Below are 25,196 nucleotides of genomic sequence, written 5' to 3'. Positions count from 1 at the left end.
TGTACCAAATGACTGGAGGATGGCTAACGTGATGCCAATTTTTAAAAAGGGATCCAGAGGTAATCCCAGCGATTACAGGCCAGAAAGCCTGACTTCAGTACTGGGCAAACTGGTTGAAACTATAGTAAAGAACAAAATTGTCAGACGCATAGATGAACATAATTTGTTGGGGAAGAGTCAACATGGTTTTTGTAAAGGGAAATCATGCCTCACCAGTGTATTATAATTCTTTGAGGGGGTCAACAAGCATGTGACAAGGGGGATCCAGTGGATACAGTGTACTTAGGTTTTCAGAAAGACTTTGACAAGCTCCCTCACCAAAGCTCTTAAGCAAAGTAAGCTGTCATGGAATAAAAGGGAAGTCCTCTCATGGATTGAAACTGGTTAAAAGATAAGAAACAAAGGGTAGGAATAAATGGTCAGTATTCAGAATGGAGAGAGGTAAATAGTGGTGTCCCCCATGGGTCTGTACTGGGACCAGTCCTATTCAACATATTCATAAATGATCTGGAAAAAGGGGTAAACAGTTAAGTGGCAAAATTTGCAGATAATACAAATCTACTCAAGATAGTTAAGTCCCAAGCAGATTGTGAAGAGCTACAAAAGGACCTCACCAAACTGGGTGACTGGGCATCAAAATGGCAGATGAAATTCAATGTTGATAAATGCAAAGTAATGTACACTGGAAAACATAATCCCAACTCTACATCTAAAATGATGGGGTCTAAATTAGCTGTTACCACTCAAGAAAGAGATCTTGGAGTCGTTGTGGATAGTTCTCTGAAAACATCCACTCAGTGTGCATCGGCAGTCAAAAAAGCAAACAGAATGTAAGGAATAATTAAGAAAGGGATCGATAATAAGACAGAAAATATCATATTGCTTCTGTATAAATCCATGGTACACCCACCTCTTGAGTACTGCTTGTAAATGTGATTGCCCCATCTCAAAAAAGATGGAATTCCAATATTGGAATTGGTAAAGGTTCAGAAAAGGGCAACAAAAATGATTGGGGTATGGAACGGCTTCCATATGAGGAGAGCTTAATTAGACTGGGACTTTTCAGTCTGAAAAAGAGATGACTAAGGGGAATATGACAGAGGTCTATAAAATCATGACTGGTGTGGAGAAAATAAATAAGTGTTGTTTACTTCTCACAACACAAGAACTAGGAGACACCAAATGAAATGAATAGGCATCAGGTTTAAAACAAACAAAAGGAAGCATTTTTTCACACAACGCACAGTCAACCTGTGGAACTCCTTGCCAGAGGATGTTGTGAAGGCCAAGATCGTTCTTCAAAAAAGAACTAGATAAATTCATGGAGGATAGGTCCATGAATGGCTATTAGCCAAGATGGGCAGGGATGGTGTCCCCTAATCTCTGTTTTCCAGAAGCTGGGAATGGGCAACGGGATGGATCACTTGATGACTACCTGTTCTGTTCATTCCCTCTGGGGCACCTGGCATTGGCCACTGCTGGAAGACAGGATACTGGGCTACATGGATCTTTGGTCTGACCCACTATGGCTGTTCTTTTGTTCTTATACCCCATATTGATTCCAGTGTTGGGTGGCTGTAGGTGACAACTAGGGGTGTGTGGTCAGAGGAGGTTTGTGTTGAAGGCAGTTTTGAGTGTGCTAAGATATATATCCTGGACCTTCTTGTAGGAACATATTCTGCGGTATCTGAGTTCTTGACTGTAGATAACAGATTTCTTGGTGTGTTTGGGGTGGGCACTGGATCTATGAAGGTAGGTGTGGGATGATCCTTTGGTTTCTTATATGTAGTTGTCTGTAGGGTTCCATTGTTGACTCTGATTTTATTGTCAAGGAAGTTGATGCTAGTGTGGGTGTGTTCCAGAGAGAGTTTATTGGATGGGTTTTGGTTGTTGAAGTTACGGTGGATATCTGTGAGGCAGTTTAAGTTGTCTGTCCAGAGGACCAGAAAAAGGACACTCCACAAAAAATAAGACAGAAACGCTGTATCTCCTGTGGGCGACCGCTCTTCACAAAGCGATCACGCTGTATCTGACCTGTCAGTCCTCATCCTCAAAGGAAACTTGCATGACACTTTCAAAAAATGAGCCTGGGAGCTTAAACTCATAACTTTAGTAAACACTAAAAATTATGGACTGAATAGAGACACTGGATTTTGAGGGTTTATTACAACAATCTATAACTAACAACCTCCACCTCCCCACCCAGCTTCCAACTGGTGTTAACGGGCCACTTCACCTTGAATGGTCCCTTGAAATATGTGTTAATTACTTATGCTAAACAATCTTTTCCACCTTGTATTTAGCTGTGACGTTGAGTTCTCTTCCCAGAACTGAAGAAGAGCTCTGTGTATTAAGCTCAAAAGCTTGTTTCTCTCACCAACAGAAGTTTGTCAATTAAAAGATATTACCTCACCCACCTCATTTCCTAGATTTCCAGTTTCCTAGATTTTACCATTAAATTGGTGATCTGTATTCTCAACCTTAACTCAGTGTTAACCTAACTTTTGGGCTAGCAATAGTTTTGAATGTGCATGACGTTGAAACACAGCTTATTGGTAATTGAGGAGCTGAAGTCAAGAAAAGACTGTTTGTCTAAATGCTGAATCTGCATTACAGCAATCAAATCTCCTGGTTAATAAAAAATGAAGCCTTTTCTAGGATAAGAAACTAAGCCTCCAGACATACTGAAGGCTTTTAAAAGATACAATAGTTTGAAATATATTTAGCTTTTTTAGTTAAATTTAGCTATATCCTTCACTTAGGAAGAAAAATTAAAAAGGCCTACATCTGATAAGGCTAAGATACTTTGCTGATTAAAGTGCTTCCATTATCATTTGTGATATTTAGTTATGTTGTGTTGTCTTAATAGTGTCAATTAAAAATAGTTAAACTGTATTACTTACATTTTAGCTGGCCTATTGTGTTGTACAGTTCCTGGAAAAAGATACGACATTAACAGAACCAGTAAGTATTTTTCAACTGAGTATTTTATTTTTGTATTTCCCGTCTGAACTAAAATGTGTCAGTGCAACTCGCACATCAGTGATAGCATTATTTGCCAATGCTAATTTTAAGTAATTAACTGTAGACACTTCAGGAAAAATTAGGGTTTGTATATCCAGGACACTTGCCAAAAAAGAGAAATAATGTTTGATTTTGAAAGCACAGCTATATCTATTGGTAATAACTTGTGACAAAAATGGGAATATAGAATAGAAAATAGTTACATTTCTGAGATCATGTGACTGACCTCAGTATAGGGAAAAGATCCTCAGTGTTCTTGGCCATGCCTTCCCAGTTAGTTGATCAGAAATTAGATTTTTCTGTCCAACTGGAAATTCTGATATTTTAACATTTTGTTTTCATCCCTAACTGGGACAAAAAGTAAAAATATTGAAATGTTTCATGGAATGAAAGATCCTGAAAAACTTTGAAACACAAAATCTTGAAATCTTCATTTCAAGAAAATGAAATCTGGTTACCAGGTGTCCAGTTTTCAACTGGAACACCCGGTTGTAAAGGGATTCTGGTGGTCCAGTCAGCACCGCTGCCTGAGTCCACTTGGCAGTGCCGCACAGGCTCCCTGCTAGCCTCTGCACCGTGCGGCTCCCAGGAAGCATCTGGCATGTCCCCCACTCCGGCTCCTATGCATCGGGGCAGCCAAAGGGCTCTGCACGAGGCCCCTGCCCCAAGTGCTGCCCCTGCAGGTCCCATTGGCCGGGAACTGCGGGGGTGCCGCCTGCGGATGGGGCAGCGCTGCCTGGCTGTGCCTCTGTGTAGGAGCCAGAGGGGGGACATGCTGGTTTCTTCCTGGAGCTGCTTGAGGTAAGCGTTGCCCGGGGCGCTCACTCCTCTCCACCCCCCTTTCCCCTCCCCGCCTTGATCCCCCTCCTGCCCTCTGAACCCCTCAGTCTCCGCCTGGAGTACCCTCCTATACCCCAAACCCCTCATCCCAAGCCCCACCCCAGAGTCTGCACCCCGAGCTGGAGCCCTTACACCCCAGCCCAGAGCCCCTTCCCACACCCTGAACCCCTCATTTCTGGCTCCACCCTGGAACCCACACCCCCAGCTGCAGCCCTCCCCCACCGCAGACCCCTGAGCCAGCCTGGTGAAAATGAGCAAGGGAGGGTGGGGAGAGCGAGTGACAGAGGGAGGGGGACATGTTAGGAGGAGGGGCGGGGCAGGGGGTGGGACAAGGGTGCTCAGTTTTGTGCGAGTAGAAAGTTGGCAACCCTATCTGGTGACATTCTAAATAGAGCAGGCACTAGGCATAAACAGACTAAGAAATTGCGTAGGGCCTCGAGCACCTCAAGAGGGTCCCTTATTCACTCTTTATTATAAGAACTTGCCTGTTTACTGTGTGGGGGCCCCCACAAAAATATTCCATCTTAAGATCAGTCCCCAAGAGCCTAGTACCTGCTCTGATTCCAAAATCAAAATGTTTTGTTTGAGGTCAGTGCAACATTTAACTGTCTGAGCAGCCAGAGTGCCTCCTGGGAGTTGCAGTTCAGGTGCCTTTCTCCCCCATTCTCCTCTATGGGCCTGGCCAGACTCCCTCTCCCATGATACGGAGCAGCAGGTCAGCCAACAAACTGAAATGTTTCGATTTTGGATGATCTGATCCAAAACAAAATTTTCTTGTTTTTCCCCAGTGGAAAATTGATTTTTTTTGTATAAAACTGAAATTTTCCCACCAAAAAAATTCAATGTTGTTGAAACCGCTTTATTTTTAAAACAGAAAATTACTGACCAGCTCTATCTACTGACCAGTGCAGGATTGTTTACTTGGTCAGTTAGGCTTGGTTTTTCTCAGTAAAAGAAAAATGAATCGTGTTTAGACAATAATATTGACATGTACACAGCAAATATTCTTTAGATATGGTTGTGTAGGTGCCCCAAAAAGTTGGAGCAAATGACAAAAGTTAGAACTTCTTGGCATATAAGAATCTATGGATACAAACTGTAATCCAGAATCCAAACTTTAAAAAAAAGTTGTCTCTGGCCTTATGATTGAAGAAAACCTTGAAAACATGCAAAACAGATTGCAAATCAATGCAGTGTTGTCTTCCTGGGTCTACAGTCAGACTGAAACAATAACTCAAGAAGAGGTGTGAACTGCCTTATTCAGATCAATGGATGATGTCTGTTTTGGGGGGATAGCTCAGTGGTTTGGGCATTGGCCTGCTAAACCCTGGGATGTGAGTTCAGTTCTTGAGGGAGCCATTTAGGGATATGGGGCAAAAATCTGTTGGATGATTTAATTGGTCCTGCTTTAAGCAGTGGGTTGGATTACATGATCTCCTGAGGTCCCTTCCAACCATCATATTGTATGATTTGATATGTCACGGAAGACAGGGCTTGCAGCAGGCCCTGACTGCAGCCCTAGGCTCCAGGTAGCCCTGCTAGCCAGACTACACTGTCATTCTCTTTGCTCCACAGGTGCAAGCCACATTCCAGTTCTGGTTCCCCAACTCCCTGCTGTCTGTTTCCACAGAACAGTGCAGAGAGCATGCACTACAATCCAATTCATTCCTCATTGTGGGAAAAGTTTTAAAGCAAGAAGCAGCTGTAGGCAGGTCCCAGCAAGGCAAAGAGATTGAAAACAAAGTATCAGGCACCTGGCTTCAACATAATGTCAAATTTCGGTGGCAAAAATGTTCAATTCCATGGCCAGACAATCCACAGGACTCTGTGTGTGTCTACACTGGAATTCAACACCTGGTGACGTTTGGGCTTGGAGCATCCAAGGCCTGAACGTCTGCTCCACAATCAAACAGCCCCGTGAGCCTGAGTCGGCTAACACAGGCCAGCTGCAAGTGTTGAATTTCAGTGTAGATGTACCCTGAGCTGAATGGAGCAGTTTACTCCTTTTGAAGATTTATTTCAGGTTCTTTGTATATTCAGCAAGACAACATTGGCTTACACTTTTGCAGCCGTTAGGGCTAGAAATACATTAAAAAGCTGAGATTCTGGAGTACAGTTTTTTAGAAGTGGGATCACAAGGTCCTGGATCTAGATGACAGAATTGTGCAACAGCTTAAAGGAGAAAGAGATCAGAAATATAAAGCAACTTTGAAAGGTTACAAATCTCCACAGTAGATGAAGCAGCACAAAAACCCAGTAACTTCCATCATGTTATACTGTTGCTTTCAGTTCATGTCCTGCCGTTGTCAAAGAATGTGCACACATGTAACACAGGGCAGAATTTAGCCCAGTGATCAAAATAATTTTAACTAGATTTTAAAGATGCATGAGTCTGAACAGAATCCAGCTCAATCTGCTAGCAAGAATAAAACGTAGTTAAAAACTTACTCTTACTGCTTTAAATAAGCAAATATGATTTTGACTGAACATGTGGAACAGATGCATTAAGTGAGAAGACCCTATTTTTGCATAAAACTGTATTTTAAATTGAAAATTGTGCATATGCAGTGATCCACTTTCCTAAACAAAGTACTGTCATTTTCTTTTATTTTTTTTTTAAATTGTTACGGCAAAGTTATAATAAAACATTAACATACTACATCATAAATTAGTTATTACTTAGGATCAGGTTAATATTCAAAGCACCTAGCAGAAGATTCTGGCTTGCTGGCTGGGGACCCTTCCTCTCCTGAGTACACTAAAAAGGTGACTAAATTTCTGAATACCTATCCTCTGTTTGGTGCTTCTCATGTTTACGTACTTGGTGTGAAAGCTTTTCCATTACAAAGACAGTCTATATTTTACTATACCACAAATCCATAGGTGAAGTCACATTTTTCCAGTATTATGCAATACAAAATCTTGCTGCTAACAATAAAAAAAAATTAATTTGTCAGTTTGTTTAAAGTTAAGATCCTTTACTGGACCATTTTGTAAGCAGTTCAGGGGATCTCTAGGAAGCTGGCATTTTCTTATAAAATGAATCTCTAATCATTTCCTCCCAAAACCATCTTATACCTCAATACAACTACCACGTGCAAGTATGCTCCCTTTTCTGTGCATCCCCTCCAACAGAGTATGTCCTGAATAGCAAAAATATGATGGGAGTCTGGAGTCAATGCCATCTATACAATAATTTATAAACATTTTCTTTGTGAGCTACACAAATTGAAGATGTATATCCCCTTTCCCATGCAGAGACCCACTCGATCTAGATCAATTTCTTTGTCCAAATCCCTCTCCCATCTTTTCATCTCGGTTGTTTTCCTAGCAATATCTTTTTCAATCAAAACTGTAGTTATCTTATAAATTAAACCTTTTGTTCCAGCTTGCTCCCAAATCAACTCCTCCAGTGTGGTTAAAACTCTCAATAGTGTGACACATTGCCTTCATATTGGTGCACATAACAAAATTCATGTGGTGGGGGTGGGGCCGAGGGGTTTGGAGTGTGGGAGGGGGCTTGGGGCTGTGGGTTGGGGTGTGGTGAGGGCTCTGGGTGGGGGTGCAGGCTCTGGGGTGGGGCCAGGGATGAGGGGTTTGAGGTGCAGGCTGCCCTGGGGCTGCAGTGGGGGGAGAGGACTCCCCCCAGCCCTTTCTTGCCGCAGCAGCTCCAGGCTGTGGGAGGGGCTCCTCTCCTCTGGCCACAGCAAGTCCGGGGCAGGTCCCTGTTGGGGCTGGCGGGGAGGGGCACCACTCCCTGCTGCGGCAGGTCTGAGGGAATTTAGGTTGTCTTGTATCCAGATTAACAACATAATGCAAGTTGATAACTTAATTGGTTGTTAATATAGTAAATCACAGTGTTTTAAAATCATGTGCTTCAAAGAGCCATAGGAGACAGTTTGAGTGTCACTGCGCTGTAGTCTTGACACTTCAGGAATGCTTGGTTCTGTGAGCAGCAAGCTCGATACACAATTCCTATAAATAATGGGGATTGTCCAACAGGTACATATGGCTGTAGTTGAACTCCTGTGAAGTCTAAAGCAGCTGTCAAGATTGGACTATCCAAATTTCGTAAACGCTTTGTCTAGTGTGAGCACTAAGTCAAATGTTTGTATGCTAGCCTTAGTAAATAGACTTGTGGGGTTTTAGTATTGTTTGAAGAAAACATTTAAACAGTAATGCTTAAGCAGCACTTTTAAAATATGCAGTCCATGTTAAGTAACTGGTTCCTGTTCTTTGTAGGCTTCCTTAGCATTGTAATTTCTAGGCATGGGTATCTAGTTGATGCATACTTGAAAAATAAAAAAAGCTGTTTCTTTATGCAGCTGGAGTTCTTTGAAGGTCATATCCCCATAGGGACACACCTAACTTCCTTACTTCTTAGGCCTGGATATGACACATTTACTCATTCCAGCTGAGAAAGAAGATATTTAAAGATACTAAATGACACAATTAAGTGTCCTTAACACTTTGATTCCAGGAAATGATGGAAACTTTAGACTCTTTAGTTAACCCTTAGTTTCATGCACCTGAGGACTTGAGCTTAATGAATTCATACTCCAAGTAGAGGTGCAAATAGTAATTTCTCACTATTCTGTTTTGTTTCGCAAATGTTAACTGTCTGAAAATATTATCTGTTTTTCTCTTGCATTGCTCAGGTGGTTTTGTGCCTGGGGAGGCAGTCAGGAGAATAAGCTATTATGCTTGTAAATTTTCAGTTATGTAACCAAGAAACCAAAGTCTCAGCATAATTATATAATTAAGAAACTAAGCTGTAAGCTAATTAAGCAACAGAAAAATTACCAAGACTTCATTTTAAGAAAATGTATTTATGTAAATAAACTGCTTAACACTGTAAATCCAGCAAAACTGGGACAGCTAGTTTTAATAAGCATGACTCCCTTTCCATGCCTCTTGAGTGTGGTGGGAAAGCAGATAAATGGAAACCAATGAAGATCTGTGTGAAGGAAAATCAGAGGTTAGTCTCAGTAAAATTTAGGAGTTTAATTTTGTTGTTGTTGTTGTTGTCTTTACTGTTCCCACTCTGGAAAAGTAGCAGATGAGCTCAGAATCCTCTAAAAAGTAATGCCATTTGGACTAGTACCTTGCAAGATCGCCCTTAAAGTTCATTTCAGCACTTCAGGTTGCAGGATTGTAAACCCATTTGGTTTGGCTAAGACCCCTCATTTCTTTACCAAGTGTCTGACAGTGATGGCTGCTTGTTTCAGGAGTCATGTTGTCCATGTCTGCCCTTTCTAGGTGGCTGATTATTGGGTAAGTTTACACAGCCCACAGAAGTGAGCCTCCCAGGCTGGGTTGATAGACTTGGGCTGGCACGGCTTGCACTAGTGCTCTAAAAATAGCTTTTATGTAGACAGTGCTTTGAAGTTGCAGGTTGGGGTGGAGCTCAGGCTCTGAAGCCCACCCCCATTCCTTAAGCTTCCCATTAAGGCTGGTCTTCACAAGGGAACTATTGTTCTCTGTATATAACTTGCTTCCTTTTCATGAATCTGAACTTGGGACTTTCCTGGTTGATACTGTGATCATGTTCACTCTCAATCACTTTTCATTGAAGTGATACTCAGTTCTGCAACAGCAGCATGTGCTTCCCTCCTACAATGAGGGCTTTAATAGACCTTCAAAGTCAGAGGCTATGGTAATGTTGAAAATATGAACCAGTGCAGCGATACATGCCAGACTATCTGAATAGTTCTAAGAGATGTGACCTGCCCTGTTTCATCTCAAACAAGGTCATATAGACTTAGTGGTTGCTGAATTTGGCATTTTTCCAAGATAACTTGGAAGTTAGCCTTTTTTGTCATACACCGTCCTCTTCCCTTATGAGAAGAGAAGAGGGAACATCCTGTGCTCTGACAATCCCCCTGCCACAAAGCTCCTGAGTTTGGCCAGACCAGAGGACTGGGTTTAAGGCCTCTTACATCTGTCTCCATTAGTCCCTTTTTCACACATCTTGGAATGCTTGCTTTTGCTTTATATGTTACAATCTGAACTAGTTCTTGCTGCTGCTGCAACTATCCTTCCATGCAAAAATCTCTGTCTGTATTTACCCAAAATACATATTTCTTAGTGATCTGGTCCACATCTGTTTTCTGTGGTACTGTCTATTTTAGGGACTTAAAATTACTAACTTTCCCATTGAGGTCATAGGACAGTTTTCTCTGTACTACCTCTGCATGAGTGTTGCATTGAGAAGGAAAGTGACATCCAGCTGCTAATGAAAAATCCTCAGTGTTCTGTTAAAAATACAACAAAATAATAATGTGCCCACAGTCGACCTCAGGAAGAATTACACCTCCAAAGAAGAGATTCTCTGAATTTCTATTTCAAACAGTTCATCAGTCTTTTCTAAAACTCACAATTTACTTGGAGAATCCAAGCTGCAGACAACATAGTGAATTACAAAAGATTGCGTTATCATCTAAGTAAAACAAAACAAAAAAATCACAAAGCCTCCAAGTTGGCTGCCACTGGGAACAAATCCAGTGGGGGAATCAGTCTCTGTTCAAAGATTGTCCAAGTAGATCAGGCTCTTGTTTGTCCTGTTTTGATCAACCTGGTCTGACTGCAGCAGAAGATTGGGGGCCCTTTTCTTGAGGCCAGAGTCTGTCATGCCTAAAATGTCTCCATCTCTGAAATATGTAAAATTGCCACATGGAACTCCTGTTTACGCTTTTAGTCAGAACTACTCTCTCAATTAAGAGGCAAAGTCAGATGTTTGTTTAAAAATTGAAGGACTACTCTTTGAAATTTATTGTTCAACCATCTGGAGCAGGCTATAACTTCTAATTAATTCTTACTAGGGTCTCTACCAATCTCAAAACAGTAACTCCCAACAGAGCTATCTGAATACATTTTCTCTATAGATAGTCGTCCTTTTCCAGTTTGTGTCTTTTGACATTTCAGATAATAGAAAGGAATCAAAGGTGTTTGGGGCTCAGATTCCTCTATCTAGCCTTGTAAGAGTTGTTTGGATCTGAGAGAGTGAGTGCATGGTCCAACAGCTGCAACTTTTTAGATGGTTCCAGGTCTTGAGTTGCTGGGGCAAGTTCTCCCCAAAGAATCCATCTTTAGAGGGAGATCTAGCTACATGCGATTGTGGGGCTGTTTGGATGCTCAGGAAACTTTTTGAAGCAGTGTAAATTTGAGAGTAAAGTTGTTGAAGTATTCTGAACACAAGGCAAAACCCATGTCAGATGACCCAAAATGGTTCAATTTCCTTTGAACTACAGTTTTGGATAAGTAGTATAATATTAATATGATTCTAATATCTTAATATTAAAAATCTAGTTGAATACATACTGGAAACTTGTTCTGATTTTAATTTTTTAATTTTATTCTTATAACAGGTTATCAGAGGATTGCTCAAATTTTGGCCAAAAACTTGCAGTCAGAAAGAGGTTGGTCTTGTTATGTTTTAATGAATTATTCTCTTGTAACTGATTTTAAAAAAAAAATGCTGCAGGCTCAGAGGTGTTTTGCAGCTGTGGTGCTGTCTGTAGGATCTCGCAGGGTTTTTTGTGGTTCTTGATGATTTCTTAGGGCACTGAAGTCCTCTGTACAAATTGTGCAAACTTACTACTTTATTTTAAATCTGACAGCACTGCTAATAGTAAATGCTCGTATATGTTCGTCACTAAAGATTCCTAGGATAATGTATTATCGTTGAGAGGAATGTTCTAGTTAAGTCCTGTTCTTTGGTAGGCATTAGTATAATTTTTCGAAAGAAACATTTAAAGCTTTTTTTAAAAAGCATTTTAGTAGTTACAGTGAGTGCAGTCCATCGCCAGTGAGTGCTGACTTTGAACACTATGAAAGTTTGACCAGGTCTTTGTCACTGGCTAAAGCATTAAATAAAACGTTCATTACTTTATTACAAAAAATATTATACATTGTAATTTCATGTGTAGGTACAATATATCTCATTCTTAAAATGTACTTTTAAAATTGTCTTGTGAAATCTGTTTTTCTGATTGGCTTTGTCCCGTGTCATTAAAATTAAGATAGTTGGGAGCTTGGTGGCTTCAGTTGTCAAAGAAACCTTCTAATTCTATATGAAAGCAGTGTCCTTTAAGATTCTTGTATGCGTCAGTTTTCCTGAATTTTCTGTGTTACCTACATACTGTTATACTCCTCGCATTTTAAAACTGAAATGAAGCATTTGTAAAAAGAATCCAGAGTGGAGAAGAATGAGTCTCTGCAGCCAAAGCTGAAGAAATAATTTTTTTTCTGGTTTTCTTCAAAGCATCATTTAAAATCAAATGACTTTTTAAAAACTTTAAAAGCAACCATGAAGAAGAGGCAGTAAAAGATGATGGTTATATTCTGGTAACTGAAACCAATAAGTAAGTCCTCTTACAAAATTAAGAAGAAAAATAGTAAATTACAATAAGGAAACTTGCACATGTTTCTTGGAGCATACTTGTCGGTGTGTACCCTATTTTACTGATTATTCAGTTGGTATCATCAGTCTAGCTATGTGATAGATATAAACTTTCTATATAGCTTCTCAATGGCGTGCGCGTGTGTGTGTGTATGTGTATAATAAAAACTTTTCTTTTTAAAACAGGTGATGTTTTTAGGTGAAATTGAAGAAATCTTAGATGTAATAGAACCAACCCAGTTCAAAAAAATAGAAGAACCTCTATTTAAGCAGATATCCAAGTGTGTGTCAAGTTCCCATTTTCAGGTATTAAATAGCATTTTCAATAGTGTTGCACATTTGACTTCTACATTAATTAGTACTATCATGTTTTGTGGTTCTGATTCTGAAATGTGTATTTCAGGTTGCAGAAAGGGCTTTGTATTTCTGGAATAATGAGTACATTCTTAGTCTGATTGAGGAGAACATTGACAAAATTCTACCAATTATGTTTGGTAGTTTATACAAGATCTCCAAAGAACACTGGAATCCGTATGTATTGCTTATTCTGGTGGTGTTGTTTTTTTTAAAGTATTATCAGTAATAAATTGTATTAACCTACGTTCCTGTCTTAGACTGTGATCATGCAGACACTTATGCAGATGCTTAACTTGATGCAGGTGAATAATCCCATTGATTTCAAAATGAGATGAAGTGCTAAGAGAATGGTCTTTATATTAATAAGCATACTTTGAGGTAGAATGTCTAGAGGAATTTATGTTCTCCCAGGCACCACTTACCACAGATACAAATAATTACTTTAGCCGAAGTGAGTAAGATGTTTTCTAATTACTTGAATTAAGGTATTGGATTTCATTCACGTCTACATCTTTCATTGGTTTGTACCCTTATGGTGAAAAGTTGGAATTTAATGAAAAAATGTCCAAGGAAATTAGATGGTGGTGTGCTTGTTACACAGGTTTGACTTTGTGTATCATTTGTAAATGACAAATAGTAACTGACATTAGGAAACTTCTGATACACCCTGATGCATCAAAATCCAAGGAACGGACCATGAGCCACAGTATTCTTGCAACATCTACATCAGTAAGTTTATTGTTGTCCAGGGTAATGAAGGAAAATTTTAAACTCTAAGGGGGGGGCGTTATTTTTTGGCATGTAAAATGGTGCCCACCATCTGGTTATACAAAAATATGAGAAGAGAAGTGACTGTTGAATGCTGTCATTTATAATTCCTAAATGTTAAACAATGACGCCTAGTGTGAAGTTTCACTTAAAAAGTAAAATCACTATTGCACCTAAGTATTAAGATACCAAAGTGTTTCTTTTTCAGTTAGTGAAAGGTTTTGGAGTGGAAGAATGAGAAGATTACATGTTAGATGACTTAGAAATAACAGATTTGGAGCTATTCAGTATTCTGCCATCTTTAAATGATACCCTTACCCTCAGTGTTGACTAGTAAAACCTTATTTTAATCATAGCATAAGCAACTGACACCAAATAAACACAGGAAGCTGCTCAGAGGGTTGGTTGTATATATCTTTATTCTGTTGGCCACTATAGAATTGTACAATTGTGGGAGAATGAGCTGAATTCTGTTCTGGCTCCTGCTTAATCAACAGAACTGTTAAATAAGTTCTAAATGCTGAAACTTTATTCCTAGAGATGCAAGAGTTACAAAGAACTCACTTGAAAAGTTATAGCTGTAGTTTGATTTAATATGAAAAGCAGAATTACTAAATCTGAGCTAATGGATTGAACCAGTCATGCTTCAAGGAGAATGTGTCTTCACCTACAAATATTCAAGCAGATAGTAAAAACTGGTGCTACCCAACATACTCTGGTATTAAAGAGAAACAAAAGTATATCTAGTTCTAATAGTGTGTGAGTTGGAGGATCCATTTTACTCAAAGCTGATAGATCCCTTTTCTAACATGGAGGTGAAATTACTTTTATAGAAAAAACTAATTTACTTTTGGGGCCTCTGCATTGGTATGTCAAGGGTGCAGTGTAATAGGAGTTGATGAACGTGTAAGATTAGTTCACGCACATAGTACAAAGTCTGTGCGGACAGACCTGTTAAATCATCACAAATGACCAGTATAAACTTTGAACCAGATTATATGGGCTGTTAAGTCCAATATTTGAGTTTATGAAATGGATCTTTCCACGTTTATTAAGACGGTATATCTAGCTGCAAACGCATAATCTGTGAGACTGAACTATCAATGTTAAACAAAAGACTATTTCTGTGTCCTTTGTGTTTCTTGGGACCTCATCAAAATTCAGACCTGAAGTGAATCCCCCTTTTCATCAGTCACAGGAGAAGTCACTCTTTTGCCCCAATTCTTCTCATGAGATAAGTTATTCCATAAACTAGATGAGTCAAATAACTAAAGTATACTTACAGGACTAGTAAATTCAGAAAGGTTTCATTTATTCTGTTTCCATCCAGATAATAGATATAAAGGAAAAACTTTCCCTGATACAGATGTTTCAGAATTACATACTTCAAAATGATTTTTTCCCCTAACCGAAAATAAAAGCTTACTCAGCTTTAATGTGATCTTGAAGGAGAGAGTTTATGCTCCGAGGAAACTTGTGTGGGGATGCAGTCAGTAAACCTACTAAGTATTTGAATTGGACTTTAGAGTATCTGCTGGTGCTGTGGTTTGGGACATGTTTCCATCCTAGTACTTTGGGAGGGTCAGGGGTAAGCAAGCAAAGTATGGTGAATTTTGGCTTCCTGTTTGTTTAGTATAATAAACTTGCTGTTTGCACTTCTTAACAGTGAATTATAACTGGACATAGTGTGGTGAAAACAGAAAACCTGTCATACCTTTTTATTTCCTTTGAAACTTATGTGAAATTATTTGAATAATTTGAAATTATTTAACAGTATATACAGTGTCATAAGTGTATATATGGCACTCTAAGCTCTTCAGGGCTGGCACTATTATTTGGCTGTAGTTTAAATTGAGATGTAACTTGACAAAGGAAGATGAACTTTAGTGGAGAAAGTGAGAAGGGGAGGATAAGGGTTATAACTAGATCACCCTGCTGCTTGAGTTAGTAATATATGCATCTTGGACGTTTCATAAATTAAAGTATATCCAGTTCTACCCTGAAAATGTTCCAGTATTTCCTTTGAAGGATTATTAGTTAACTTTCAAGTGTAGTACCTAATTTAAACTTTCCGGAGGGGAATTAACGGAGATGGGTCTTAATATAGCTGAATAGCATCTTTCTCCCTGGTATTGGTAGAAGAGCATAATCGTAAACTGGATTATTGATAGACATACAAGAAAATAAATGAGCAGCCTAGACATCTCTCTGAGTTCTGCTTTTACATTTTTACCTACAAAATCAGACATGAAGCCGGTGTCTTGGTGCCATGATTATACATTAGAACAATTTTCTAACAGGGAGAGTGGCACAGATCACCCCAAAATAACTTCCCCTCTCCATGAAGCATTTTCTGTAGTGTAATCAGCAGCTGTGTCAAACTCTTTCCCTTACTTGAGGCTCATTAGTCTATAGTTTGAGGATTTTATCTTTGCCACTTTTCTCTTTATGGACATTAGTATTATATCACCCATTTTACTTTTTAATGTAATTTATTCTATTAAAACACTGTGACAGTTACCTTAATCAGATTCCAGCCTTTTGCAGCTTTGGAGGATAACATTTAAAAAATCATTTACTATGGCTGGTTTATGTGAAGCCTTCCAGTTTTAATTTTTTATAAACCAAGGCAATGAGCCAAATGTACTATATGCATGTTTAATAAATCCTCACGTTCATGCATACAGGAGACTAGAGTAAACATCTGCATTTAAAATTTAGTTACAATACTGTCTAAATGCAGTAGGGCTGGAACAGAAAGAGGAAGTCAGACACTTAAAACAGATACTAGTAAACAAATCTTATATCCAATAATTTACAGTGCCTTCCTTTTGCTTTAGAACCATTGTAGCACTGGTGTATAATGTGCTGAAAACATTGATGGAAATGAATGGCAAGCTATTTGATGAACTTACAAGCTCATACAAAGCAGAAAGACAAAGGTAATCATTTTATTAGTTTGTGTTTCTGAAATGCATCACCTGAAAAAAAAAAGTATGCACTGAATTTATTAATGTGAATAAAATTGCAGTATTAATAGTGAAATTAATTGCTCAGAGAAGACTGACAAACTGTATCAGTCAACTAGCAAAAGGATGATATAATCTCTCAAAGACAGATGTCACATTCTGCCACTGAGAATCAATAAGTTGAACTCTGATATTTGGCATGGGGAAAATCCTGACTCCTTTATAGGAGTAAAAGAATTGTAAAAAAAAAATTACAAGAGGAATTTATAATAATCAAGAATAACATATACTGTTTCCTCAAAGTAATTATAATGCACATTGCATGTGGAACTTAGCCATGTCTAATCCTTTTACTTTTTCTGTAGAGAAAAAAAGAAGGAATTGGAACGTGAAGAGTTGTGGAGAAAGTTAGATGAGCTAAAGCTAAAGAAGACTCTGGTTGAAAAGCAAAACAGTGCTCAGAACGTGCTAAACGCACACAACAATACAAGTGCCAAATAAAGAAATGATGACCTCTGCTTCATAGACATACTTTTGTACACATTTTTGAAATATGTAAAAATTGCAAAACAAACTTCATCAGTATAGTAGAAATGGCCAACTTTTTTTCTGGCAAAATGTAAATGGAAGAAAAAAATCTATGAATTTAAATACAATAGTTGAATGATATATCATTACCACATCTTGTAAATTTGTCTAATCATTGATATGTCACTTCTGAAGTTTCACAGAAATTAATTTTATCCATAATATGAGTGAGAATTATGGGAGTGGTGAGAATTATGACTTGAATTTTCTTTTTGATTGTGTTGCACATAGGTGGTGTAGTCTATGTAAATTTTCCCCTTGTTTTATACATGCTTTTTACATTGCTGCAAACCTTGGTTGAGATTCTAGAAAAGGCTCCTAGTTCTGCTGTATTTTCTCAAATAAAACTAAGGTACATTACTTTTTACTTGTAACTTGATGGGATACTCTGTGTCCCTTATTATTACAGATCTCAAAGATATTGTATAGAATTCCACTGAGTGAAGATGCCTATGCAGTGGGTTTAAATTTTTAATTATGAAAAGCACAAGTTAGAAATAAGATGAAGTATGAAAACATAAAATAAAACTCTAGTTTGAACAGATTACTGTATATCTTGTGTTTGACCTTCCACTTTGATGAATGCCTTGCTGTTCACGTGCCCCCTCCATGCTTCTCTCTACTGGGTCTGTTTAAGTTTTTCTCATCCTATAGCTGAGGATGGAGCTTCCCTTAGAGCCCATCAATGAAGCTCTTATGTCAGCCCAAGGAATCTCTGTGGAACAATGCAGTTCTCTCCTTCAGGGGCTGATGGAGCTGTTTCTGCAGCACTTTCAGCTTCTGCTGGCCTGGGGAGTGAGATGAAATCTGGCATTCCAAACAAGGTTTCTCTATGGAAGTGCAGAGCACTAACCACAAATGCCTTGTTTTATTTAGTGAAAATGCAGTATGCTTCTTAAATATGGAGAAAGCTGACTATAGAAGTCTTGTTTTGTTTTACTTAATCAAGTCTTGCTTACATCTTTTATCGGACGTACCATTCCAATCTCTTAAATTGCAGTTATGTGAAAACTGTTGTTTTGTAATAAAATCTTCACTAGGGGATTGAGCAGCATACAATAAAGTCTTTATGTTTGTATTTAATGCTGTATATCGCCTTCTTTTTGTCTATCCATGATGACCAGAAGGCTTATGTTAAGTGAGTTATGCAGGAATGTGTGCAATATTCAGCCTGAATGAATAGCCATAAGGGCTTGTCTACAGTAGCACTGTACAGCGCTGCAACTTTCTTGCTCAGGGATGTGAAAACACCCAACACCTCCACCCCCCCGCCCGAGCACTGCAGTGTGCCAATGTAGACAGTGCACCAGCACTGGGAGCTATGCCCCTCGTGGAGGTGGGTTTTTTACAGCGCTGGGAGAACTCTCTCCCAGTGCTGCTGCAGTGCTTTAACGTTACCAGTGAAGATGTGCCGTAAGCTAGCTAAACTCCAGATCCGGAGTAGAATTAAAGCTTGTTGACCAATGGTGTATTTCTACAGATCATTTGTGTCCAGGCCCTGCAGTTGATCAAGTATTGAATGTTCAATGCCCTGTTCTTAACTGTTGAACTACCTCATCAGTAGGTGATATATTCCTAAAAGCATTGGTCTCATTTGTGTATCTGCTTAGGTGCGAGAACTGCTCGACATCTAGAGAAGGTAACTACTTGTTTTCCTTGATTAGTTCTAAAGAGATTTTTTTGCTGCTTGTAAGTTCCAGTTTGAAGAAAAAAGCGAAAGGTGCACACAGGCTTCAGTAGGCAAGTCTGTACAATATTTGAATTAGGTGTGCTGCTTTTCTGTAGAGAAACTTACTCCTTTCTTTGTCTTGGATTGTTCTATTTCAGAAAGGAAATGGGACTGTGCAGCAGCTTCAAGAGATCTAAAACTGACTGACATGACCCTGATCTCTAATTGCATGGGGAAGGACTCAGTGGGATGCAGGATCTACCAAAGAATGTTTTCCTTGAACAGCCTGGTCCTGGATAAGCGCTTGTGCACTGTCTGGGCTCCCTTAGAATGACTGCTGATTTGGTGGACTTGAAGTTCAAAAATGTGTGAGTAGTGTTTTTCTTGAGAACCATGACTACACTGAGGCGCAAAGCATAGCAGCTCTCCCAGCACTGTAAAAAACAAACAAAAAAAAAAAAAAAACCACCACACAAAAAAAACCCACCTCCATGAGGGGAGTAGCTACCAGCTCTGGTGCACTGTCCACACTGCCACTTTACAGTGCTGAAACTTGCAGCGCTTAGGGGTATGTTTTTTCACACCCCTGAGCGAGACAGTTGCAGCCCAGACAAGGCCTTAGTCTCTTTAGCAGTATACACCACAGCAAATCTTAAAATGGACAACACGTTTACAAAGCAAATGCTCTGTATTGATTCAAAGAAAAGTAACAGTAGACTTGCAAAAACAGGAGACAGAAATATGCTGTAGTTGCTCAGATGTGTCTATGGAAGACAAACTGACCTTCAAGAAACTTAAGTACATGTTTTCTTTTATAGAAAGTTTATATTTAGAGCAAATATCATGCCTAATTTCTTTTCATGATGTATTGGAGAGTCTTTTAGTCATCTGAAGGGGGGAATGGAATTGGTTTCAAGTATAAGATTTTTAACCTTTTTTTATGCTCCTACTACCTAAACAGGGACAATTTCATACCAGCATTGGTTCCTTTTTCATTGCAGTTGATTTTGTACCACTCAGTGTTTTGCAGCTAAATGTTACATTTTTGAGACCTCATAGAAGAAATTCTTGGTTGAGATACTTCAAGACTCCAGAAACCACAATCAACCAAGGTAGTTAAAACCATAAGAATGTTAACAAAAGATAGCTCATTTGGCAAACTAGGCTAAGGTAGAAGACATGCATCCCCAATGTTTCAACAAATTAATGCTAACAGCTATACACTGTGTTAGTGGAATTTGGAGGGAGGTCTTGAAATCAGCATCAGAGCAAGGAGGAGCTCTACTTACCTGTGCATCTCCCATGCATTAGAAAGGGCTTATTATTAAATACAGAAGTAATGAGGGAGTTTTTCTCCAAAACTGCTTCCTTTTTAAGAAAAGGCTACTCAAGTGTTTGTCTAGATGTCATCCCCAGAGATTCTTTTGTTGGTTCACTTCCATTTCACAACAATCGAACTGCCTGAATATTTAAATTTCAGATTTTGCTGTAGTACAGCTCCAGAGTAGAAAAAAAGCTGGTTTCTATCCCTATGCAATTGTTCCAAAAGAAATGAGATGAAATCTTGACAAAACTGACTTCACGATTTCCAGCTTAAATGCTTATACTAACCAGCTGGATCACTTGGTACTGATAATCAGAGCCCTGGATGGAAATAAAATTTGTATCTGTATCCCACCCACAAACATGGTCTGTGGCTATGTAGGGCTCTAGGTATAAAATTTGGATCCCCATCCATCTGCAATTCACAAACATGGTCTACTGGTATCTACACCTTTGCAGGGCTCTATTGATGATCTCCTTCCTCCCTTATAGTTAAAGAAAAAGTAGTGTTACAATTGCAAATCTGTTCCTGCTGCTTAGAAGGTACCTCAGAACTGTTAGTCACAGGGAATTGGCTTGGTTTTGCCCAAGACTCCTAGAAGGCAGAACAAACTGGAATTGCACAAGGCACAAGTGGGAGCTGAATTCAGTCCTAGCAAGAAAAGCTTTGTACCTTTTTAGAGTGAAGAACCAGCATTTGATATTCTTTCTGACTTGAAGTCAGCTACATGTTTTGGTTTTATGAAAATTCTTTTATACCCCCCCTCAAAAATGTGTACTAGGAGAAAGAGGAATTGGGTTTTATCGAGGAAAAATAAAATGTGTATACATAAGGTCAGGTTAGACTTAAGCAGTATAATAAGCTGTGATTTTTTTTTTTAAGCTCTAAGCACAACAGAAAAACTATACCTCTCAAAACATGGACTAAGGATTTTACTGTCCTACACTATTATAGGCTCACTTTCCTTTTCTCCTTCCTAAATTATTATCCCCAGCAATTAGGTTCAGTAACTCATCAGCTTGAGTTCTACAAACCTTTTGGGCTGTCCCCAACCTTCTTCTGGAGAGAACTCCACAGTCTTGCTTGTGTTAGGTACTAGAATGGTCAAAACTTAATTTTATCATCAAATTCTGCTCTCATTGACTTCAACAAAAGTTGTACATAAGTTTTGAGAATCTGGTTTATGGAAGAATCATTCTATAGGTGAAGTATTAAGGCAAGAAGCTTTGTTTAAGAAGTAGTAACTGGCAGTGATCCATGACACATTCCACATTAGTAGCTTTAATACACAGTCAGTGCATTTTAACCAAATGTGAAATGTTTGATAAAAATCCCAGGTATTCTATGTAATAAGTTGGAGGTTTAAGATATTAAACCTTTTGACCTATTTTTACATTGATCTCACAAGTGCTTTGCTCTTTACTGTTCATAGATAGTAACTATGCCTGTGAAGATCAGACTGAGGATGACATTTTACTGATTCAGGGCACTCTTATGGGAACTGGGGCAGTCCATTTAGCTCATGGAGAAAAGCTTAAAAACGGTCTAGACGTAAACTAAATACAAACATGTCTGTATTCTGCTCTAAAATGCTGACATTTTTGAACTTTACTTTATGAATTCCATTCCACCCCCAATACATTGAAACAAGCTTGGTAAAGAAGTTCATAACCTCTTAAACGCATCTTTTTAAAAATGTAAGTTAACTCTGTAGAACAAGCCTACTAAAGTTCATTTATGCTGTCACTTCAGCAGAGGTAAGTAGTTCTCCTTAAATGCACAACTCTTTTTAGTTTATGTAACTGCTGCATTGTTGGTTGAAATTTTATCCAGTGTACTAAAAATGTTTTAAAGGTGGTTTAGTCCTCAGCTTATGTGGTTCATTGCTTGACTTCTCCTTTTCAGGTGTCTCTTGCGGATTTTGATCATCCACTTAACACTTAATTTGGCAAAGTCTGCTGCTTTAAACAGAGCCAAGAAAATACCACACAGTAGAGCAATCATGTTCCAAGGATTGGCAGTGACAATCTGCAAAAGAGTTGAGACAAAGTCATAGTTTCTCTTATAGATTCATAAATACTAAGGTCAGAAGGGACCATTATGATCATCTAGTCCGACCTCCTGCACAACACAGGCCACAGAATCTCACCCACCCACTCCTGCGAAAAACCCCTCACCTATGTCTGAGCTATTGAAATCCTCAAATCGTGGTTTAAAGACTTCAAGGAGCAGAGAATTCTCCAGCAAGTGACCCGTTCCCTATGCTACAGAGGAAGGTGAAAAACTTCCAGGGCCTCTTCCAATCTGCCCTGGAGGAAAATTCTTTCCCGACCCCAAATATGGTGATCAGCTAAACCCTGAGCATATGGGAAAGATTCACCAGCCAGATATCCAGGAAAGAATTTTCTGTAGTAACTCAGATCCCACCCCATCTAACATCCCATCACAGGCAATTGGGCCTATTTACCATGAATATTTAAAGATCAATTAATTACCAAAATCATGTTATCCCATCCTACCATCTCCTCCATAATCTTAAAGCCAGACAGGTCTTTTGCTGCCACTGCTTCCCTTGGAAGGCTATTCCAAAAAAGTTCACGCGTCTGATGGTTAGAAACCTTTGTTTAATTTCACATCTAAACTTCCCAATGACCAGTTTATATCCATTTGTTCTTTTATCACTTGTACTCAACTTACATTACAGCTGTTAAATTCCATTTCAAATTGTAATTGTGTTTTGCCTTATACAGTATTAGCTCCTAGTCTCCTAAAAGCATTTTCCTGATTTGGTGTTTTATCCTTTAGCCAGGAAGAAAACACAGATCTCAGGAGAGATCTATTCTCAAACAAAACTTCAGACTTAGTTAAAATTATCTAGAGCATATGGGAAGCAAGTTTTGTCTTAAGCTGTGTGCAGGTGCACAGCCATAGTAGGAAGTACTGTAATTATTATGCAAATTACAAGGTCAAAGAGAGGCAGAAGATGGTCTTGACCTCAGCAACATTTAGATTAGTTTGAGAACTCTGGAATGATTGGGTTGAAATTCTCAAAGTGACATCAGCCTTCCTCCAACTTAGTTTTAAATTAAGTCATGCAAGAGGCTGAGGAGTGACTAGAATTTACTTACATCTTGAACTTTCTGTATAAAAGGATCTTTCCATTCAAATACCACAAAAAACAACTGGTCACTTGCCGGCTTATGCCTCTGGTCAATGTAGTTAACCACACTAGTCTGGGGGGGGAAAAAAAAGGCAGTTAACTTTCTCTTCCATCAAAAGTCCAACCTGCTATTACACTAAATGAGGAGTGAGGGAAGAGTTGATTTTTAAATGGGGCTTTTAAATGACTTGAACCGATATTGGTCTGGTTTAACTGTTAGCTGTAGGAACCTTACCTTTCTACTCATACAATCCCTGTTTCAAGCTTAACCTAATATACCTCCTCTTTTCTACTTTAAAAAAAGTGGCTACTTAATCTTTGAGTGTCCAAGTACCACAATAAGAAAGGCTAAGTTTGTTCCAAAAGGGTCAAGAAACACTATCATTAAATGCAACCATACTTTACCAGTAGTCATTTTCAAACCTAAAGGCAAACCTCACTTATCTGCATGTCCTGATTCCCCCAAACTGTGTGCAATTTTGGTCTACCTGAAGGAATAGATCTATATTGGTAGTTTGAAAAAGTGGGATGTAAAGTTACTAGGAATGAATATTGAGGTAGAATTGACTACACCATTGTAGGGGGAAGAACCATGCTTATTCAAGTGCCCAATGCCAGGCCAAAAAAAGCTCTATTAGAATTTTGTCACTTCCCAATGTGGACAAGGTGACCTATTTTGCCTCAACCAAATAGTGACTGATGGGAACATGGCAACCGATCTGTTACAACCTGCAAGCTTCTGTTGACATAACATGTAGAATATGCAATACTGAACAACAGAATAGCTGCTCTGGCCTGCTGAAAGTGAGGAACTAGTCTCATCTTCTTTAGGTTGTCTCTCTTTTTCCTTTTCCTTGACTTAGATTTCTACTGTACTACTCCTTTCCTGTCGTACAAATTTCTTGACTGACAGTAGTGGAGTTGGAAGTACACTTCTGTAATTGGACAGGAGATTGTAGTGGACTGGAATGAGTAGTTCTCATTAGCCTGTAGCAAAAATGTGTGGTCAACCCCCATACAGTTTAAACATCTATTTTTTATAACCTGTAAACCCAGACTATACACTCGGTAGTTTTTAGTAAGGCACAGACTATGCTTATTTGTCACAGCCTTGATGTATTTCTGAAGAAAAAATTAAAATACATAAGCTATTTTATTAAATACCTTGGCTGCTAGTAACTTTGAATTTTAATAATGGAAAATTCTTTGAATTTGGCTCTAGTATATTTTTCAAATTTCTAATACAAGCTACTGTACTGACCGCAAAAAAATTAACCCTAATAATGTATATTATGTACAAACTTGTCTGTCATGCATTAGTATTTTATGCACATGTCAAGACTTTAGCCTAAACTGGAGGCTTGGAGATGGGACAAGTGCTTTCTATTTGTTACTTCAGACACAATGTACAACTCTGATATTTAACTCTGTTAGCTCTCAAGTTTGTTTTTCCATATGCTAAGCTCAGCTCACAAAATAAGTACAAATTACAATTAGTACAGGGACTAGAGTTCCGCTAACACAGGTGGTCAGAGACTATATGACATCTTTGGACAGAGGGATTCTTACTCTCACAGACACACAGGTTTTTCTGTTGGAGATTTCATTGCTAATTGGTGCATTTCATAGGCTCAAGTGTCTCAAAGAAGGACTTCAAAAAATAAAACTCATTAAGTGCTAACACTATGCAGATGAGACATCTCTCTATATCCCTCACCATATCTGACTATACTGCTGCCACCCCATGCTTGGATCAGATTCATTGATGGATTGAGAACATCTGGTTGAACCTGAGCAAGACAGAAGCTGAGCTACTGGGCAGAGGAAAGTTCTTGGAGGAGTTTGCAGCTTCCTTTGATTGAAGGTACATGCCCACAATTAGTCAATTTAGGCTGTAGCATCAGTAAAGAGCACTCAGACTAAAGTCTCTCAGTGCAGCATCCACAAGTAATGTTTTATACCCTCTGCAGTTGGTTAAGAGACTCCACCCCATTCTGGCAGCTGACCTAGCCTTAGTTATACACTCCTTCATGGACTACCTCTTATCTAGACTACAGCAATGCGATATACCTGGGCGTGAAGACATCAGCCCTTAA

At 38.9% G+C, this 25,196-nt stretch overlaps 2 protein-coding genes across 10 annotated transcripts in view; one reads left to right on the top strand and one right to left on the bottom strand.

The window, feature by feature from the left end:
• Positions 1-18,025, top strand: part of PPP2R5A (protein phosphatase 2 regulatory subunit B'alpha) — a 93,704-nt gene extending 75,679 nt beyond the window's left edge. The window contains exons 8-13 of the mRNA XM_084623041.1: positions 2,911-2,964; positions 11,232-11,282; positions 12,452-12,571; positions 12,669-12,796; positions 16,231-16,332; positions 16,725-18,025. Coding sequence (XP_084479167.1) covers positions 2,911-2,964; positions 11,232-11,282; positions 12,452-12,571; positions 12,669-12,796; positions 16,231-16,332; positions 16,725-16,860 — 591 coding nt within the window. The 3' untranslated portion in view covers positions 16,861-18,025. The remainder of the gene's footprint in view (positions 1-2,910; positions 2,965-11,231; positions 11,283-12,451; positions 12,572-12,668; positions 12,797-16,230; positions 16,333-16,724) is intronic.
• Positions 18,026-21,497: 3,472 nt separating this feature from the next.
• The window catches only part of PACC1 (proton activated chloride channel 1), a 50,975-nt gene continuing 47,276 nt past the window's right edge, over positions 21,498-25,196 (bottom strand). For 8 of the 9 annotated variants that reach the window (XM_084623048.1, XM_084623050.1, XM_084623049.1 and 5 more), the window contains 2 exons: positions 23,069-23,173; positions 21,498-21,968 (listed from right to left, as the gene is read on the bottom strand). In XM_084623048.1, coding sequence (XP_084479174.1) covers positions 21,807-21,968; positions 23,069-23,173 — 267 coding nt within the window. In that variant the 3' untranslated portion in view covers positions 21,498-21,806. The remainder of the gene's footprint in view (positions 21,969-23,068; positions 23,174-25,196) is intronic. The other variant, XM_084623046.1, reaches the window with a different exon arrangement.

Source organism: Lepidochelys olivacea (genome assembly GCF_965140295.1).
Source record: "Lepidochelys olivacea isolate rLepOli2 genome assembly, chromosome: 3".
Classification (NCBI taxonomy): domain Eukaryota; kingdom Metazoa; phylum Chordata; order Testudines; family Cheloniidae; genus Lepidochelys; species Lepidochelys olivacea.
Note: the sequence above shows the minus strand (reverse complement) of the source record. Positions and strands in the feature narration are given on the sequence as shown.